At 37.1% G+C, this 14,317-nt stretch overlaps 1 protein-coding gene across 2 annotated transcripts in view; it reads left to right on the top strand.

Annotated features, from left to right (window-relative positions):
* The first annotated feature begins 1,742 nt into the window (after positions 1-1,742).
* Positions 1,743-14,317, top strand: part of LOC125240841 (zinc finger protein 12-like) — a 34,732-nt gene continuing 22,157 nt past the window's right edge. The window contains exons 1-3 of one of the 2 annotated variants that reach the window (XM_048148980.1): positions 1,743-1,914; positions 2,306-2,538; positions 2,622-3,427. In XM_048148980.1, the coding sequence (XP_048004937.1) occupies positions 1,756-1,914; positions 2,306-2,538; positions 2,622-3,426 (1,197 nt within the window). In that variant the 5' untranslated portion in view covers positions 1,743-1,755 and the 3' untranslated portion in view covers position 3,427. Of the gene's footprint in view, positions 1,915-2,305; positions 2,539-2,621; positions 3,685-14,317 lie in introns of those variants that run through there. The other variant, XM_048148979.1, reaches the window with a different exon arrangement.

Below are 14,317 nucleotides of genomic sequence, written 5' to 3'. Positions count from 1 at the left end.
AGATTGACGTATCGCAATGAAAAATATTTCGTCTAAATAATGCCGTCATGTGTAGTGAGGTACTGCACAAACTGCTCAGGAAAATCTAACAAAAGCTAAGGAGTGACTTTTCATACGTAGGTTTACTGCATTTTTGTTTAAACACGCTTACTTTTTAAAAAATGTATTCAATATAAACTCATGCCGAAGCGCCATGTTGCGGCGGCCATGTTTCGTTGAAACCAAAGAGTAAAAAATGCAACAAAAGCAGACGTGACAATATCGCAAGTTAGTTCAAGTTTCCTATCATACATTAAATTATATATATTTATCGACGCAAAAAAGGTTATTTAATTATTATTGTCAGAATTGCACAGTTTTTCGACATGTCGGTCTATAACAGATTCTCAATACGCGTGTCGAATTTCATGTGAGTATGTAAATGTAAGTGCAGTACCTAACCTGCCTGAATGAATTTGGGTAGGTAGACGGTCAAGCAAATTATGAGAGTATAAAAACGCGCGAAATTCAAATTTTTTATGGGACGATAAACCCGCGCCCATACATACATGGATGTAGATAAAGTTATATGTGTATAATTAGGCATTAAACACTCATGTTATCTTATTAACACAACAAAAACAACACTCATCTTTTAATGCCTACCATTATGCAAATGTCACATAAATAACTAATATCCAGTTGCGGCTACGTGTACACATGTACGCTCAGTCCGTATACAGCTTTAAAAAATGTGGGCATTTGAAAAAATTGGAATTCACAGAGTTGTTAAAAAAAAGTTAAATCGCTGTCGGTTTTGCAACGATAATTAAGCATGGAATTTCAATAAAAACATCGTGAATTATACTAAGCTATAATCTAAATTCAGAACGTGAAAAAAGTTTATAATTACTCAATGCTTGGCATTGGCTCTTCATGAAAGATGGACGTGGGATGAAAAAGGCTAGGAAATTCTAGGTCAAAAACGTTGTCAGCAAAATTTGATTAAAAAATATTAACCCCGTAGTAAAATTAAATTATTTGAAAATTTAACAATTTTTTGAATATTTTGATAAGCACATTTATCTTTTTTAGGCAATACATTAAACATTTGCAAGGTTATTTTATTTCCTAAAATCAACACTAAGTATTATTGGCATAGATAAACTTATTATTTTCGTAAATATTACACTACTGTCCTCTCTGACGGCTGACGACAAACTGAATGAAGCGGCAACGTGTAAACGCAGTTGGCCATTGGCGCCAAGATCCTTTGATGTGTGGACAAAAAACCGACACCAATCGGTTGGCCGGCCAGCGCAAGCGAAAACTGCCAACTTACGGCCAAGTAGCCCTCTACACGCTTGGCCAAGGGGGTTGGTGGAACCGTTGGCCATATGTGTACAGCGGCCATAAGATGCTTTAATGACAATAGTTTTTTTTGTGTTTTCTATGTGTAAAGTAGCACAAGTAAACTTTCTGGTATTTTCATTAGTTATCATTTTTGTATTAGTCAAAATGTGTTAAATGGTCTAAATAACTCCTAAAGAACCATCACATCTACTAGGTATACTTTTAGGTATATAAAGGTAAAGTAAGCGTGTCGTGCGAGTCGTCATATTTCATGCACGAAGCGTAAATGTAATGAATCAAGGTCACAAGATGGCCGACCCTCCAACGCGTTCGGCCGCCATCTTGGGCGCCACACTTTGAAGCACTACGTCAGCGCGCTCACCGCTATGCCCAGCCAATTTTTTTTAATTTCCCTAGAACCCCATGCCATGGGAAGACGACTCCGGCGCGAAGTTCGTGTGCAGTCTGTGCCACAAGACATTCTATAATGCAGTCGCGCTGCAGAACCACAAGAACATGCAACACGACGCGCAGTGCTCGGGCAGCGATGCCGAGTTCCAGTCGGCCACGGGCCAGGTGCAGGTAAGTCGTTATGTTATTACATTACAACCAAAAATTAGGTCAATTTTTGTGAGATACAATGTCTTCATGGATACGGTGCAATTTCAGTGTAATGTCGCTTACCATCAGGCGACCTATTCGCCGTCTGCCTTCCATCTCATTAAAAAACAGTAAGATGCAATTACCAGGATAGATATTTACAGGAGAATGCGGTATTTCCAAGTAGTCTTAAATTCTGAGTCTCTGCAAGTTCCTAACACACTTTTCCTTGTTCCCTGTTTTGCGAACATAAGCTTATTTTGAGTTTTAAGTGCTTGAGGTAGTAAGCATACGCTTATATGCTTTTACAGTATATTCCTATTTTAAATATTTTTTTATTACGTTCATTTTTAATGATTTTTCACACTTTCAGTGTATGAGCGGCATCAGCAGTTATGACTACAAGTTCTATCCGTTGAAAAAACCGTACGATCCCAGTGAAATAATAATCCAAAAAGACGGCATAACGACCAAAACATTTTCGGAAGATACCACGTTCCTTATAGTGAAGGTAGAGGGCGTCAGCATCGACGACAAGAGGCGGCGGCTCGAGGGCGTGGTCAAGAGAGCGAGGATGAAGCCGGTCAAGCAGACTGTCGACTTGAGGTGAGTTACGTTCAGCACTCGAATGTATGGGCTAGGAAAGCTTCTTATTCTATTCTTCTCATCATTATTATTTCCCCGCACAGGGGTCCCTTCACATGCACCTTGCCATCGACGTTGCGGCCCGACATGCAGTGTCACCAAGTGTTCTTCAATTGCTGCCAATACTCCCTTCACTACCGAGAGGAACATACTAAGCGACGAAAGGCCGCGTTGCGGTGCCAGATATGCGAGAAACGATTGGACGAAGACTTTTATTTAGGCTTGAGAGCACCGACTCGAGCTACGTTTTCCTGTCGTCTATGTAACATGACTTTTCACGATAGTTTGGACTATGATGAGCACAACAGTTCCGTACACGCTAAAGTCAAGCCTCACCAGTGTTCACTCTGTGCAAAACGCTTCACTCAGCAAGGCGGTCTGCAGCAACACATGCGAATGCACAGCGGCATCCGCCCATTCGCCTGCACCTTCTGCCCTAAAGCTTTTACTCAACGGGCCGGATTGGATCAGCATTTACGCATCCACACTAAAATAAAGCCGTTCAAATGTGTTATCTGTCACAAGTGCTTCTCCCAATCAGTACACTTGCGGCAGCATATGCGCACTCACACTAACATTCAGCCGTTCGAGTGTTCGGTTTGCGGGCGGCGGTTTAAGCAGACGAGTCACCTGAACTTCCACATGCGGTCGCACGCGAACGAGTGTCAGGCGGGGGTGATGGAGAAGTTGGAGCAGTTGGCGCTGCACGGGCAGGCGTCGCCGCTGAGCCTGGCGCGGCTGCAGCCGGTGCGGGACGGGGACACGCTGTACTACGCCGCCGAGCTGGCCACGCCGGACTCTCACTACTACCAGCAGGTCGCCGAGTCGGGAAACTACCTGCATGCTTGAGGTAGACTTTCATTGCTTGCTTAATCTTGCATAGTTGTATTTTGTGCGTAGCCGCCTTATAGGCTTACATACATGCCTTGTAGCACGTTTTTATTATTCCAATGCAATTCACTGTGACACTGCACGTAGCTTTAATTGTATAAGTGTAAAAGGGTACGTAGCACAATGTTTAAAATGAAAAAACCTAACGTTAAATGACCTACGTTCAAAATACCTAAAATCAAAATACCTAATGATTTTAAATACCTAAGCAAGTTACACCTACGCACGAATTACCGAAATTGAAAATACCTATTGGACTAAATACCTAATGTTTGAAATACCAAAAACTATGTCACCTAAATTTTATACACCAACATTTGAAATACCCTATGGTCAAAATACCTAAAATGATTAACCGGTCAAAATACCGAAGTAGTAGGGTAGGTTCCGCGAGCGTAAAAGAGGGTATATTGAAGTATTAATTTTAAGCATAGTATAGTTACGCATAATATATCTAGGCATATTTTTGTTCGTTCGAATATATGTTGTGCATAAAGGTTTTTCGTCGAATGGTTTTTATGCAATACCTGGTTTAATGGAAATTTATCACGCAGAATTTTTATCATAGCTAATACTACTATATTGATGTGTATTTCTTGAGGTCGCATTCTAACCTAACCTAACCGTCTCTCCTGACTGCATTTAGTATGGGTGGTTATTCTGATTTTAAGAAATATGCCAAATACAATTATATGCAAATCAATGCTATTCATAAAAAAACAATCGGCGTAAAAAGTATTATGCGAACTTATTTTCGGGCAAAGTAATATTAGTATTATTTTAGATTATGTCAAATAAGTTTTCTGCCAAATTAACATTCGTCGAAAATCGATTATGCGAAGTTTGTTATGCGAAAATCGTTCCGGACAATTAAAGGTATGCCAAATAGAGGGAACCAAATAGAGGGAACCCGATAGGTTTAAATCCTATATTAGAGTAGGTTTAGGTTAGGTTAGAACTCCGCCCTTACACAACAACGAACGGCTTTTAAAGTAGGTTTGGGTTAGGTTAGAACTGCGATCACACAGAAAAGAACGGCTTACAGAGTAGGTTTAGGGTAGGTTAGAACTGCGACCCTACACATCAACGCACGACCTTTAAAATAGGTTTAGGTTAGGTTAGAAGAAGGTTAGGTTAGTTGTGACCAAACATAAAAACAAATAATTTACAAATTGTAAAATTTTATAAAAATTAACAATTGAAATAGGTTTATAAAATTGAAATAATATTATGCGTAATAAATTTTATTTCATGTAAAACAAAATGAAATGAAAAAACACAAAACAAAATACCATATCGGAATAAGTTATCCACGAAGTAAAAGTCCACGGTTTAATTTGACTTGTATCGATCATTCTACGATATGAACTGTCGATGAAATGAAATTATTTGAAACGTTGTCTTTGAAATTTAATAATATTCGATTAATTGTCTGTCGACGATTCAAGGGTAAACCGGTTATTTAAGCCCCACTTATTAGACATTTTTGCTTTTCGGATTTAATCATTAAGTATTTCGATTTTAGGTATTTTGAACGTAGGTCATTTAACGTTAGTTTTTTTAATTTTAGGTATTTTGAACGTAGGTCATTTAACGTTAGTTTTTTTATTTTAGACATTATAATATGCACCTTTTTAAACTTTAGGTATTTTGAATTTCGGTCGAAACACCATTATGTATTTTGATTTTAGGTATTTTCAACGTAGGTCATTTAACGTTAGGTTTTTTAACTTTAGACATTGTGATACGTACCCGTGTAAAAGCATACATTTTAAAATAATAATTAGTATTTTAACAGAGTTGACACTGATTTTAATTGTTATATGTACCCTTTTTAAGAGTAAATACAACTCATGGCTCACACTATTTAATTTTTTAGACTTACCTTAACTTCATAATATCACGTTTAAAAGCATTTTAAGTTTAGCTGTAACCTCAAACTATGTTACTTCCGAAATGCCGATCATGCGAAAACTTCAGTTTCACGTTTGACACTGGACTCTATCTAACTCTAATTGCATCGCGTTGAAAATGAGTTTCTCTGCAGGCTTCGTAGTTTTTGAAATATTAAAGAGCTCAGCTTACTGGGGTGCATGTTAACAGCACGACATTTAGCATGCATGAAACACGGAATTATTGCTGTTGCTTCGCGATCCGGTATTGTTCAAACCAGAGTCCCCTGAAACCCTGTCCAAGCTTGGAACACTAAGTTTTCATATTTTGCTTTATACCGAATATTTTCCATTTTAAATTTACAAAGTAAGATGTCTGTTATATACCAAACCTGACGCTAGTTTTTAGGCAAATGTGAGTGTGTTTAGTAAAACGTCCCACTTTGTTACCATTAAAGCGAGATTTACTTGTGTCTTTATATGAATACACTGACAAAGCGGCTTTATAGCAACTGACAAAGTGGGACGTTTTCCCGTGCACACTCACAAATATGCAGGGGTTAATAAAGTAAGTACTTAAGTAAAAAAGTAAGTACCTAAACACTTTATTGTACAAGAAAAGAAAACAACACATATAAAATAAAATGTTTCAGTACAAAGTCGAACTTATCTTTTAGCTGAGATTGACATCCTTCATATTGTAAAAATTGAGCTAGGCAACCAATTTTATGTCAAATTGTTTTGGTGGGATAAAGTTTTCAGTTACCTATATCGATTTTTGAAGTCATAAATAATTACATTGGTTCATTATTGAATCGAAGCTGCATTCGTTTTCGCTCGGTAAGCAATGTAAGCATATGGAATAAATCCCCGAGTATATGCGTATGCATGAAGTAGGCCGCATTGATATAGTTTTGTGGGTATACACGTACACACTAATTAAGGGACGATGAACTATAAGGTGGGTGCACATTGAATTCAATCTTGGAATTGAAAATTTGACAGGCGATAATGATTACAGCAACTGTCAATACTCCTACTGGGACGTAAACAGTGCGAACAACAAAGTTCGCAAATTGTGGGTTATATCAAAAACTCCCGCAAATTTGCTAGCTTTCTTATTGGCATAAGGCCCTCTTTAGTATTACTATACCTACTCTTAAGAGGGTGCGCCCACGGGCGACAAAGTTGCTCGGCGACTTTTTTGTCGCTCACATCTATGGGCTAGCAGCAGCGGCTGATCCATACAAGCCGACTCCCACCGGCTTGCCTAAAATTGATTGCTAGTAAAATACCTTAATGTTAAGGTAGGTTTCTTTTTGCTCAGTGTTTTCACCAGCCGCCATTGTGGGCTAGTATGACAGTGCGCACACTTGCTGGTCTGTCCACTTTCATACTATCCCATAGACTAGATGTGAGCGACAAAAAAGTTTGCCGAGCAACTTTGTCACCCGTGGGCGCGCACCCTAAGTCGTTCCGCCGAATCGTGCCGCGTTTGTACAGTTTGTACACAGATTGTGTGAAAAAATATTATACAATCGTGGCAATATGCGACCGGCCTTACAGTGACGTACACCTGGAAATGCCTTATTACTACACCCATAAGTGCGCAAGTAAACAAACAAGACATGTGTGGCACAGTACACCCTGTCCACCAAATAATTTTTAAGCACCGCTCCTAATATTTTATATTGTGGCTGTTTTCGACGAAACGTGGTAAGTAATGGATAACTGTAAGGTGTAAAGCTTTTCAAACTGTTAAAGAGGAATATGAATTAAGGGAATATTAAGACGTGATGCGTACAGCAAATTACAGTCGAGTTCATAATTATGTGTACATTTCTTCATCTTAACTCGTTGCAATAAGGTAAACAAATGTAAGTACACATATTTATGAACTGGACTGTACTAGCTACACCATCAAAATAATTATATTGAAACCAATAATGGGGTGGTATTTTTAGAAGTCCGATAGCGGTATATAATTACGAAATCCATTTTATCTCGAATTCAAGTCCGATTTGTCTTCTTTATTTGGAAGTTGAAATTGTCTCATACCAATTTTATTACAATAAATATTTATAGAAATAGTCGGTATTCATTGGATAAGGAAAAATGTTCGATCAAAGAAATATCTGCCAGTCATCGGTCCAAGGCTTGATGCCACCGAATATTGGAAGCAATCGACTTTAGTAAGTGGCGGAAAAAGCATATAGAGGAAACACGCATTCAATATGAATAATAATCTGAGCTCGGGAATCGGAGTAAACATAAAAAAAACGTAATAAACGAAGTCTATAGCATCATTTCAAGTGAGGTAAGACCTGCGTGTCGTAATAAGTATCATTTGAGCGAGGGTAGAACCGCAAACAGCCATAAACACAACATATTCATAGAAATCGTATTGTGTTACTGTCCTTCCTTGCTTCGCGGGTTTAGAAAGAGATAGGGTCAACGTGTCGCAAGCATTCGTTTGTGTCGTCGGATACTCGGGGCTCGTTATCCGTGCGTTTGCTGTGTACATAACGAAGCCGAAAACGATGTGACGAGGGAAAAGTGCGCCTTGTTAGCGGCTATACTTAAATTACAGTTTTGAATTTAATGAGACGTCGGCAGTTGACCAATTTGGATATGAAATAGCTTTGTTACGGTGACAAAGACCTACTCGTAACACTCTTAACAGCCTGCTCATTAAAATTGTCGGTGTTAAAAATACCTTCTTATTAAAACAATGCCCAGATAAAACATTTGTTTAGGTCCGGGGATCTCGTTAATTAAAAAAGTCCTGTAATTACTCAGGTTTTATTAAAAATTATATTTTGGTACAAGATTTAATGCGAATGTTTGCGACGCGATGCCCTGTGCATAACTACTATGTTTTCAAAATTTTTAGAAGCAAATTCTATACAGGTAATTCGATTGACGCGCCAGCGGTGTGAGTTCGAACCTCGGCTGAGGCGTGCTTTTGCAGTTTTATTTTTGTTTCTTTTATTTTCTATTATTTGATTGTTTACTTTTTTCTTTCTGTAAGAATCTTCATTCTTATTTTTATTTTATTTTTAATAACTCCGGCTTTTATACTAACAAGGAAAGGTACCCATACAAAAAAAATATAATTAGACTACTCTTTAAGGGGCGTTCATTGTAATTCCTGCGATTCCTGCATTTATTGTAACTCTTAAATAATAATATTATCCTAAACCAGAACTTCTTGTTGCCATATAACAAAAAATACATATAAGACATACCTTTGTGTCGATAGATATTTTTCAGTACAGATGGTGTTTTTATTACGCACTAGTGCGAGAAGTGGTTCATTATATGCCAGGTCGAAACTTCGGAGGCTCATCTGTACTGAAAAACGTCGTACGATACACGTGCGAAAAGGAAATTCGTAACTCGTGTCGATTTAAAACACTCCCTTCGGTCGTGTTTTAATTTATCGCCACTCGTTTCGAACTTCCTTTTTTACGCACTTGTATCGTAATGTACTATTTTAAAGCACATAAAATTCGAATAAAATATACAGCGCTCATAGACAGTGGACCTACGTTCGATAGTCCGGCGCACCGTGCTCTCGTAAGCGTAAGCAGGTAGATAGTTCTGAGAAGTGCTGTATAGGTACTGCGACTAAACAAATCTTGATCCTGATGGTGGCAAACAGGCATACGGTCCGCCTGATTTTTACACATGCAATTTTATCCAAGAAATTTTACTTGAAATCTGATGAGAGTTTGAATTATTATTATATTTCGGGACCAGGGGACCGATTTTTGAGTCTCACGCGTTCGAATTCAGAAAATTGTCACTGAAAATACTAAGCAATTCACTGTTTTCAACCGGTATTTTAGTGACAAATCCCATATGTGAGATTCAAAAACCGGCCCCCAGGATGAGGTTCTGGTCTTCATGGTGGAGTCAGGATATGGTCAACAAAACTGCTATTTTACTCATAATAACTCCACTATGTTTGGGCTTATTACATTTGGGCTGATGAGCAGCGTCGATCTCGATGATGTCCAAGGTCACATGATCGAGTCAGGAAATGAATAACAGAACTGCTATTCTACTTATCGTAACTCGACCATGTTTGATCTCATTAGCCGGGCCAATAACACATGTAATTTTATGCACACAGCTCAGCTCTTTGAAACTGTTTATTTTAAGTTACTTACAATTAGTAGGTACCATATAATAATAATATATTCTTATCTCTTGTAAACTTTACAAAAAAGTTAACACATGAAACCAAAAGAATTGTTACTAGCAATTAAATTCAAAACTATCAAGATCATTCTTGCCTGTGTGTTGCGTTACCGGTGGCTCGCGTACCGAGCACCAACGCCATCTATCAATGGCTATTTCACGAAATTGATGAACGCTCTAAGGAATAAGGGCTCTTAGTGTAGTGGTTATGCCAGTCGACACTAGATGGCAGCATTAAAAACACTGGGTTACACTGTATGACATTTTTTCATTTCAACATTAAGTAAATAGCATTCGTTATAAGTAAATAGTATACGTTAATTCGTTGCTCAATTTTGCCGTGAAGGACGGACAAATAAATAGACACACACACACTTTCCCGTTTATAATATTAGTATGGATTAAAATAAACATTAAGTTCATAAAAACAAAATGCAGTATTATTGTGTGCTACTTAAAACTTTCCTTGTTAGTATAAAACCCGGAGTTCTTAAAAAAAAATAAGAAAGTAGAATCTTAGAGAAAGAAATAAGCAGGTAAACAAAATCAAATAATCCATACTGATAAAACTGGAAAGTGTGTGTGTGTCTGTTTGTTTGTCCGTCTTTCAAGAGAAGCCGCGGGCAAAAGCTAGTAGAACATAAAAGAAAAAAAGTAAATAAAAATGCAAAAAGATTGCGTGAGCCGAGATTCGAACTCACGACACTCATGGCGCAATAAGACCCCAACCACAATGACGAAGCAAACTGACGTTTTATCACGCCTGATGGGCTGATGGCAACTGCTATAACCGCCTGTTCCGTCTGTCCGGTTGAGCCAAATAAAGAGAGAAATGGGTTAAATTACATTTCCAACAGCAAGTTAAATAAACGTTTGTAATACATAATAAGAAACACTTATTTTATTACTTAACGTATTTTTACAAAACTTGTTTCGGTCGAACTTCAATATACAGTGTGTTACCACCACCCGGGTATTTATTAAAACCAATAATAAATACAGTCAATTAGCAATCGTTTGCGCATATCAGCAATTCTGAAAAATTAAATTATCTAAATTATCTGAAAAATTAATTTTCCGGAATCCCAACATTTAATGTAATGCGTGCACTTCTTCATTACTCACATCGCTCATACTTATGACCTGTCATTGCCCTCACTTGACAACTGTGTATGCTGTACATTGCCGGTAATAAATTTTTTGTCAGAAAGTTTATAAAGTCAAGATTTTTAATTAAATTAAGGGCATGGTTAAGTTAAATAACTATTTATGTAAGATTACGTTCCTTTAAAAAAGCCCACTTGTTGGTAACACACTGTGGTGTATGTATGTATGTATGTCAAATATTCGATCTATATGTGATATGGATCGATGTCATAATTTACGTGTATGATGAAGAAATGTCACTTATGACGTAACAGGTCGGTGTCACATCGCAGCATATTAAAGGCATTTTCCGAATACGGCAGTACATCTCAAATACTACAAAAGAGGCAAATGAAATAATCCCCTAGGAAGTTTCATAATGTTTGAACGTTCCAGTTCTAAGCGGAATTATCTGCTCCCATATTCCAGCACGTTCCTCGCTCGTGCAAATCTTGGGATCCCCGATTAATATAAATGTGCACGAGTGCACTAATCGCTGGAATGCACAAAGCTCCAAGCGTTTAAAGAACATGGTGTTATATAAATTCATAAGTTAGAGATGGAACGTACGAATATGTGATGTACAGTGTGGGTGAGCTTTAAAAAGAGTCTTCGGACTTTTAGATCGACAATTACGGGAATAAGACAAATCAGTTTCCATTTTATGATTACGTCCGATTTTACCCGAAAACAGAAGACCATTTTGAAATTTCACGGACTGTATATGGGTTGAATCAGATGTCATTTCAATTCCTGGAAAACTTGGAACTTTATTACGAATTAGTAGGGGACCGACGCCAGGCTGAAATAATTGAAATAGAAACAATATTCTTAACTTAACAGATATGGCGGCGTAGTTAGCATAGATACATGGGGATAGCCCCGCAGTTTACTAACTATATCTAAAAACAAAACTGATGGACAATAATTATATTTTTTTTTATAAATTCAATTTTAATTAATAAGTGGATAAAAATATATAAAAGTAAATGAGTTGACTGTGACTTCACTCAACTCGATATCATATTAAATTCCATATTAACAAACCGTTCAAATTCAATTTGATTGATGATTATTTGACTAAAAGGAAAGTACTGGATATTGAAAATAAAAAAGGTACCCGTAAAATATAAAGCTCATAAAATAAACACGCCATAAGAACATCTGTGAGTACCTGTAAAAATAAAAGCTTGTTCTCGTAATAACATTTCCAGAAAAAACCATTGCGAAAGTGGCTCTTGTAAGCTGATGTTCGGAAAATAAACAATCGAATTAGTCGGCGCGTTCGCGTTATGGCTTTAGATCCAGTTAAATGGAAACAACCCACTGTTTTTGTGGAGTAATTGAAAAGGAAACAAGTTAGAATAGGCTACTGGACTCCTATCGAATTTGGCAAATTTGCATTGGCATTAAATGATTGTCTTCTGTAGTATTTGATAGAAAAAAACAATATTTATAGATTTTGGATATTAAAAGTGTATGATGAGTTGATGACTACGTATTTTCGATTAAAAATGTGTGTAATTTTTTATTTATTTCGGCCATCGAAAACGCTGTCAGCGATGTAGTGACGTCATCGAATTCGAACCTTACTGCATGTCAAAACAATCACTGACATATTGAACTTAATGCCTTCATACTTAAAAAGTCAGAAAATGTTTTCGAATAGAAATAATTATTTTTCTAGATTTTCACATACGCTTTACTATACAATACAAATACTCTTTATTGCACACCTCCAATACAAACTATTTGTACATAAAAAAATCCATACAAAAATTTTCAGCTCCGTCCGTTGTACAGTCAACAACACAGCTGTGAATACAAAGTAGCAAAAATATGTACCTATACATACCTTTATGTACAGGCAATACAGTTCTGTATACATATTTTTGACACTGTGTCTGTATTCACAGCTGTGTTGTTGACTGTACGTACGAGCTAGACCAGAAATACCGGAACGCTTCAATGCTCTTTAATTTCAATTTCGCACTGCCGTTTTCCATATTTTCTATTCGTCACATGAAATTTTCACATTCCACGTCTATTTACATTGCTTCAAACGTTCACCCTAAAGAAAGGAATTTCTCCAGAAAGGCAACCTATTAATGTTAGGCGCTTTGAAAATAGGAAAAATCTAATAGCACTGAGTAGCAATTGAAAATCAAAAGCACAACTAACGTTTTTCTAGTTTAAAGATTTTTATTTCCGATACAGACCAACGAATAAATAAGTACTAAGTAGGTACCTATTTTCTTTTTCTCGATCAAATATGTTAAATAAAACGAAAAAGTTCTGAAAGATTAGGTGTTTTTGGAACTAAAGTCAAATTATATTGGTTTTATAATAACAACCTTTAAATCCATGATTAAACTTTAGACATTAAGTAGGCAAAATCAAATCTCTTTCTGATATGCAAAGTTTCAGACAATCTCTGCTTGGTATTTTGTCCACACATTGGCCGTTAGAGAGCGTTTCAATTTCGAATTAGTTATAGTCACCAATGGAATGAGTTCCAACGTGCAACGGCTGTTTGAACCATGTTTGAACTCATTCCATTCCAATTACAATCTTTATAACAGGCAAGCCAACTGATAGTATCCATACTAATATCATAAATGAGAAAGTGTGTGTGTCTGTTTCAGTTTGATTGCCCGTTTTTCACGTCAAAGCGACTAATTAACGTGATTTTTTAAATGGACATAGTAGAAGAAATGAAGAGTGGTCATAGACTACATTTAATCTCTTTCTAACCCCCCACTTCAATAAAATGGGGTGAGGGTGGAAGTTTGTATGGAGCATTCCGCAATTTTCGAATTGAACGCGAGCTAGGCCGTGGGCAAAAGCTACTTCAGCCATATATCAGCCCTTTTAGATAACCAGCCAGTGCTGACAAATGGGTGCCCTTAAGTCACTTGGAAGTCAAGGTCCCTTTGATCAAGATGAGTGTTTAAAAGGTTGAGGGCGTAAATTATACAGCTTTAGATTTTAATCGCGGGTGGTAATAATTATTTTTATGCCTGAAAAGGCTGGCTGCTCGGAATTTCCGATACTTATATTTAAAATTTGCTGGTGGATATAAACTAGATAAAACTAAAGTTGTGAAATGTCTTCAACATGCCGCGGCATGCCGAGACAGCATTGAAATTGCAAAAGTTAGTTCATTAAATTTGACATAAAACACACATGTAATATGTACGAGTCCAAAATTATGTGAGTTGAGCAAGAAATTATGAAATGCCACATCAGCCAAATCTAATTCGATAAACATATAATGAACAAAGTTAGAGCTCTTAATACGCATTAAAACATTAAAAAGTGTTTAAAAGAGTAAACAATGACAAATCATAAGGGTGGATGAGGCCATTTTGAAGCTAACGGCCATCGTAAAATCTCCGGCACAGGCCGCGGCTGCGTTTTATGACCTTTACTGAAACTGCCTGTATTCTGCTTCTGAGCTTGGGAGAGCTAACCAATGTAGCGAGACCCCTGAGAAGCTACCCAAGCTACAGTGACTTTTGAACCCGAAAACACTTACATAGTCCCGTTTAGTTATGAGTGAAAACCGTGTTAGTTTAAATCAATATATTTTGAACCAGAGTCTA

Source organism: Leguminivora glycinivorella, chromosome Z, assembly GCF_023078275.1.
Source record: "Leguminivora glycinivorella isolate SPB_JAAS2020 chromosome Z, LegGlyc_1.1, whole genome shotgun sequence".
Taxonomy (NCBI): Eukaryota; Metazoa; Arthropoda; class Insecta; order Lepidoptera; family Tortricidae; genus Leguminivora; species Leguminivora glycinivorella.
This window is presented reverse-complemented; position numbering and strand designations above follow the sequence as displayed.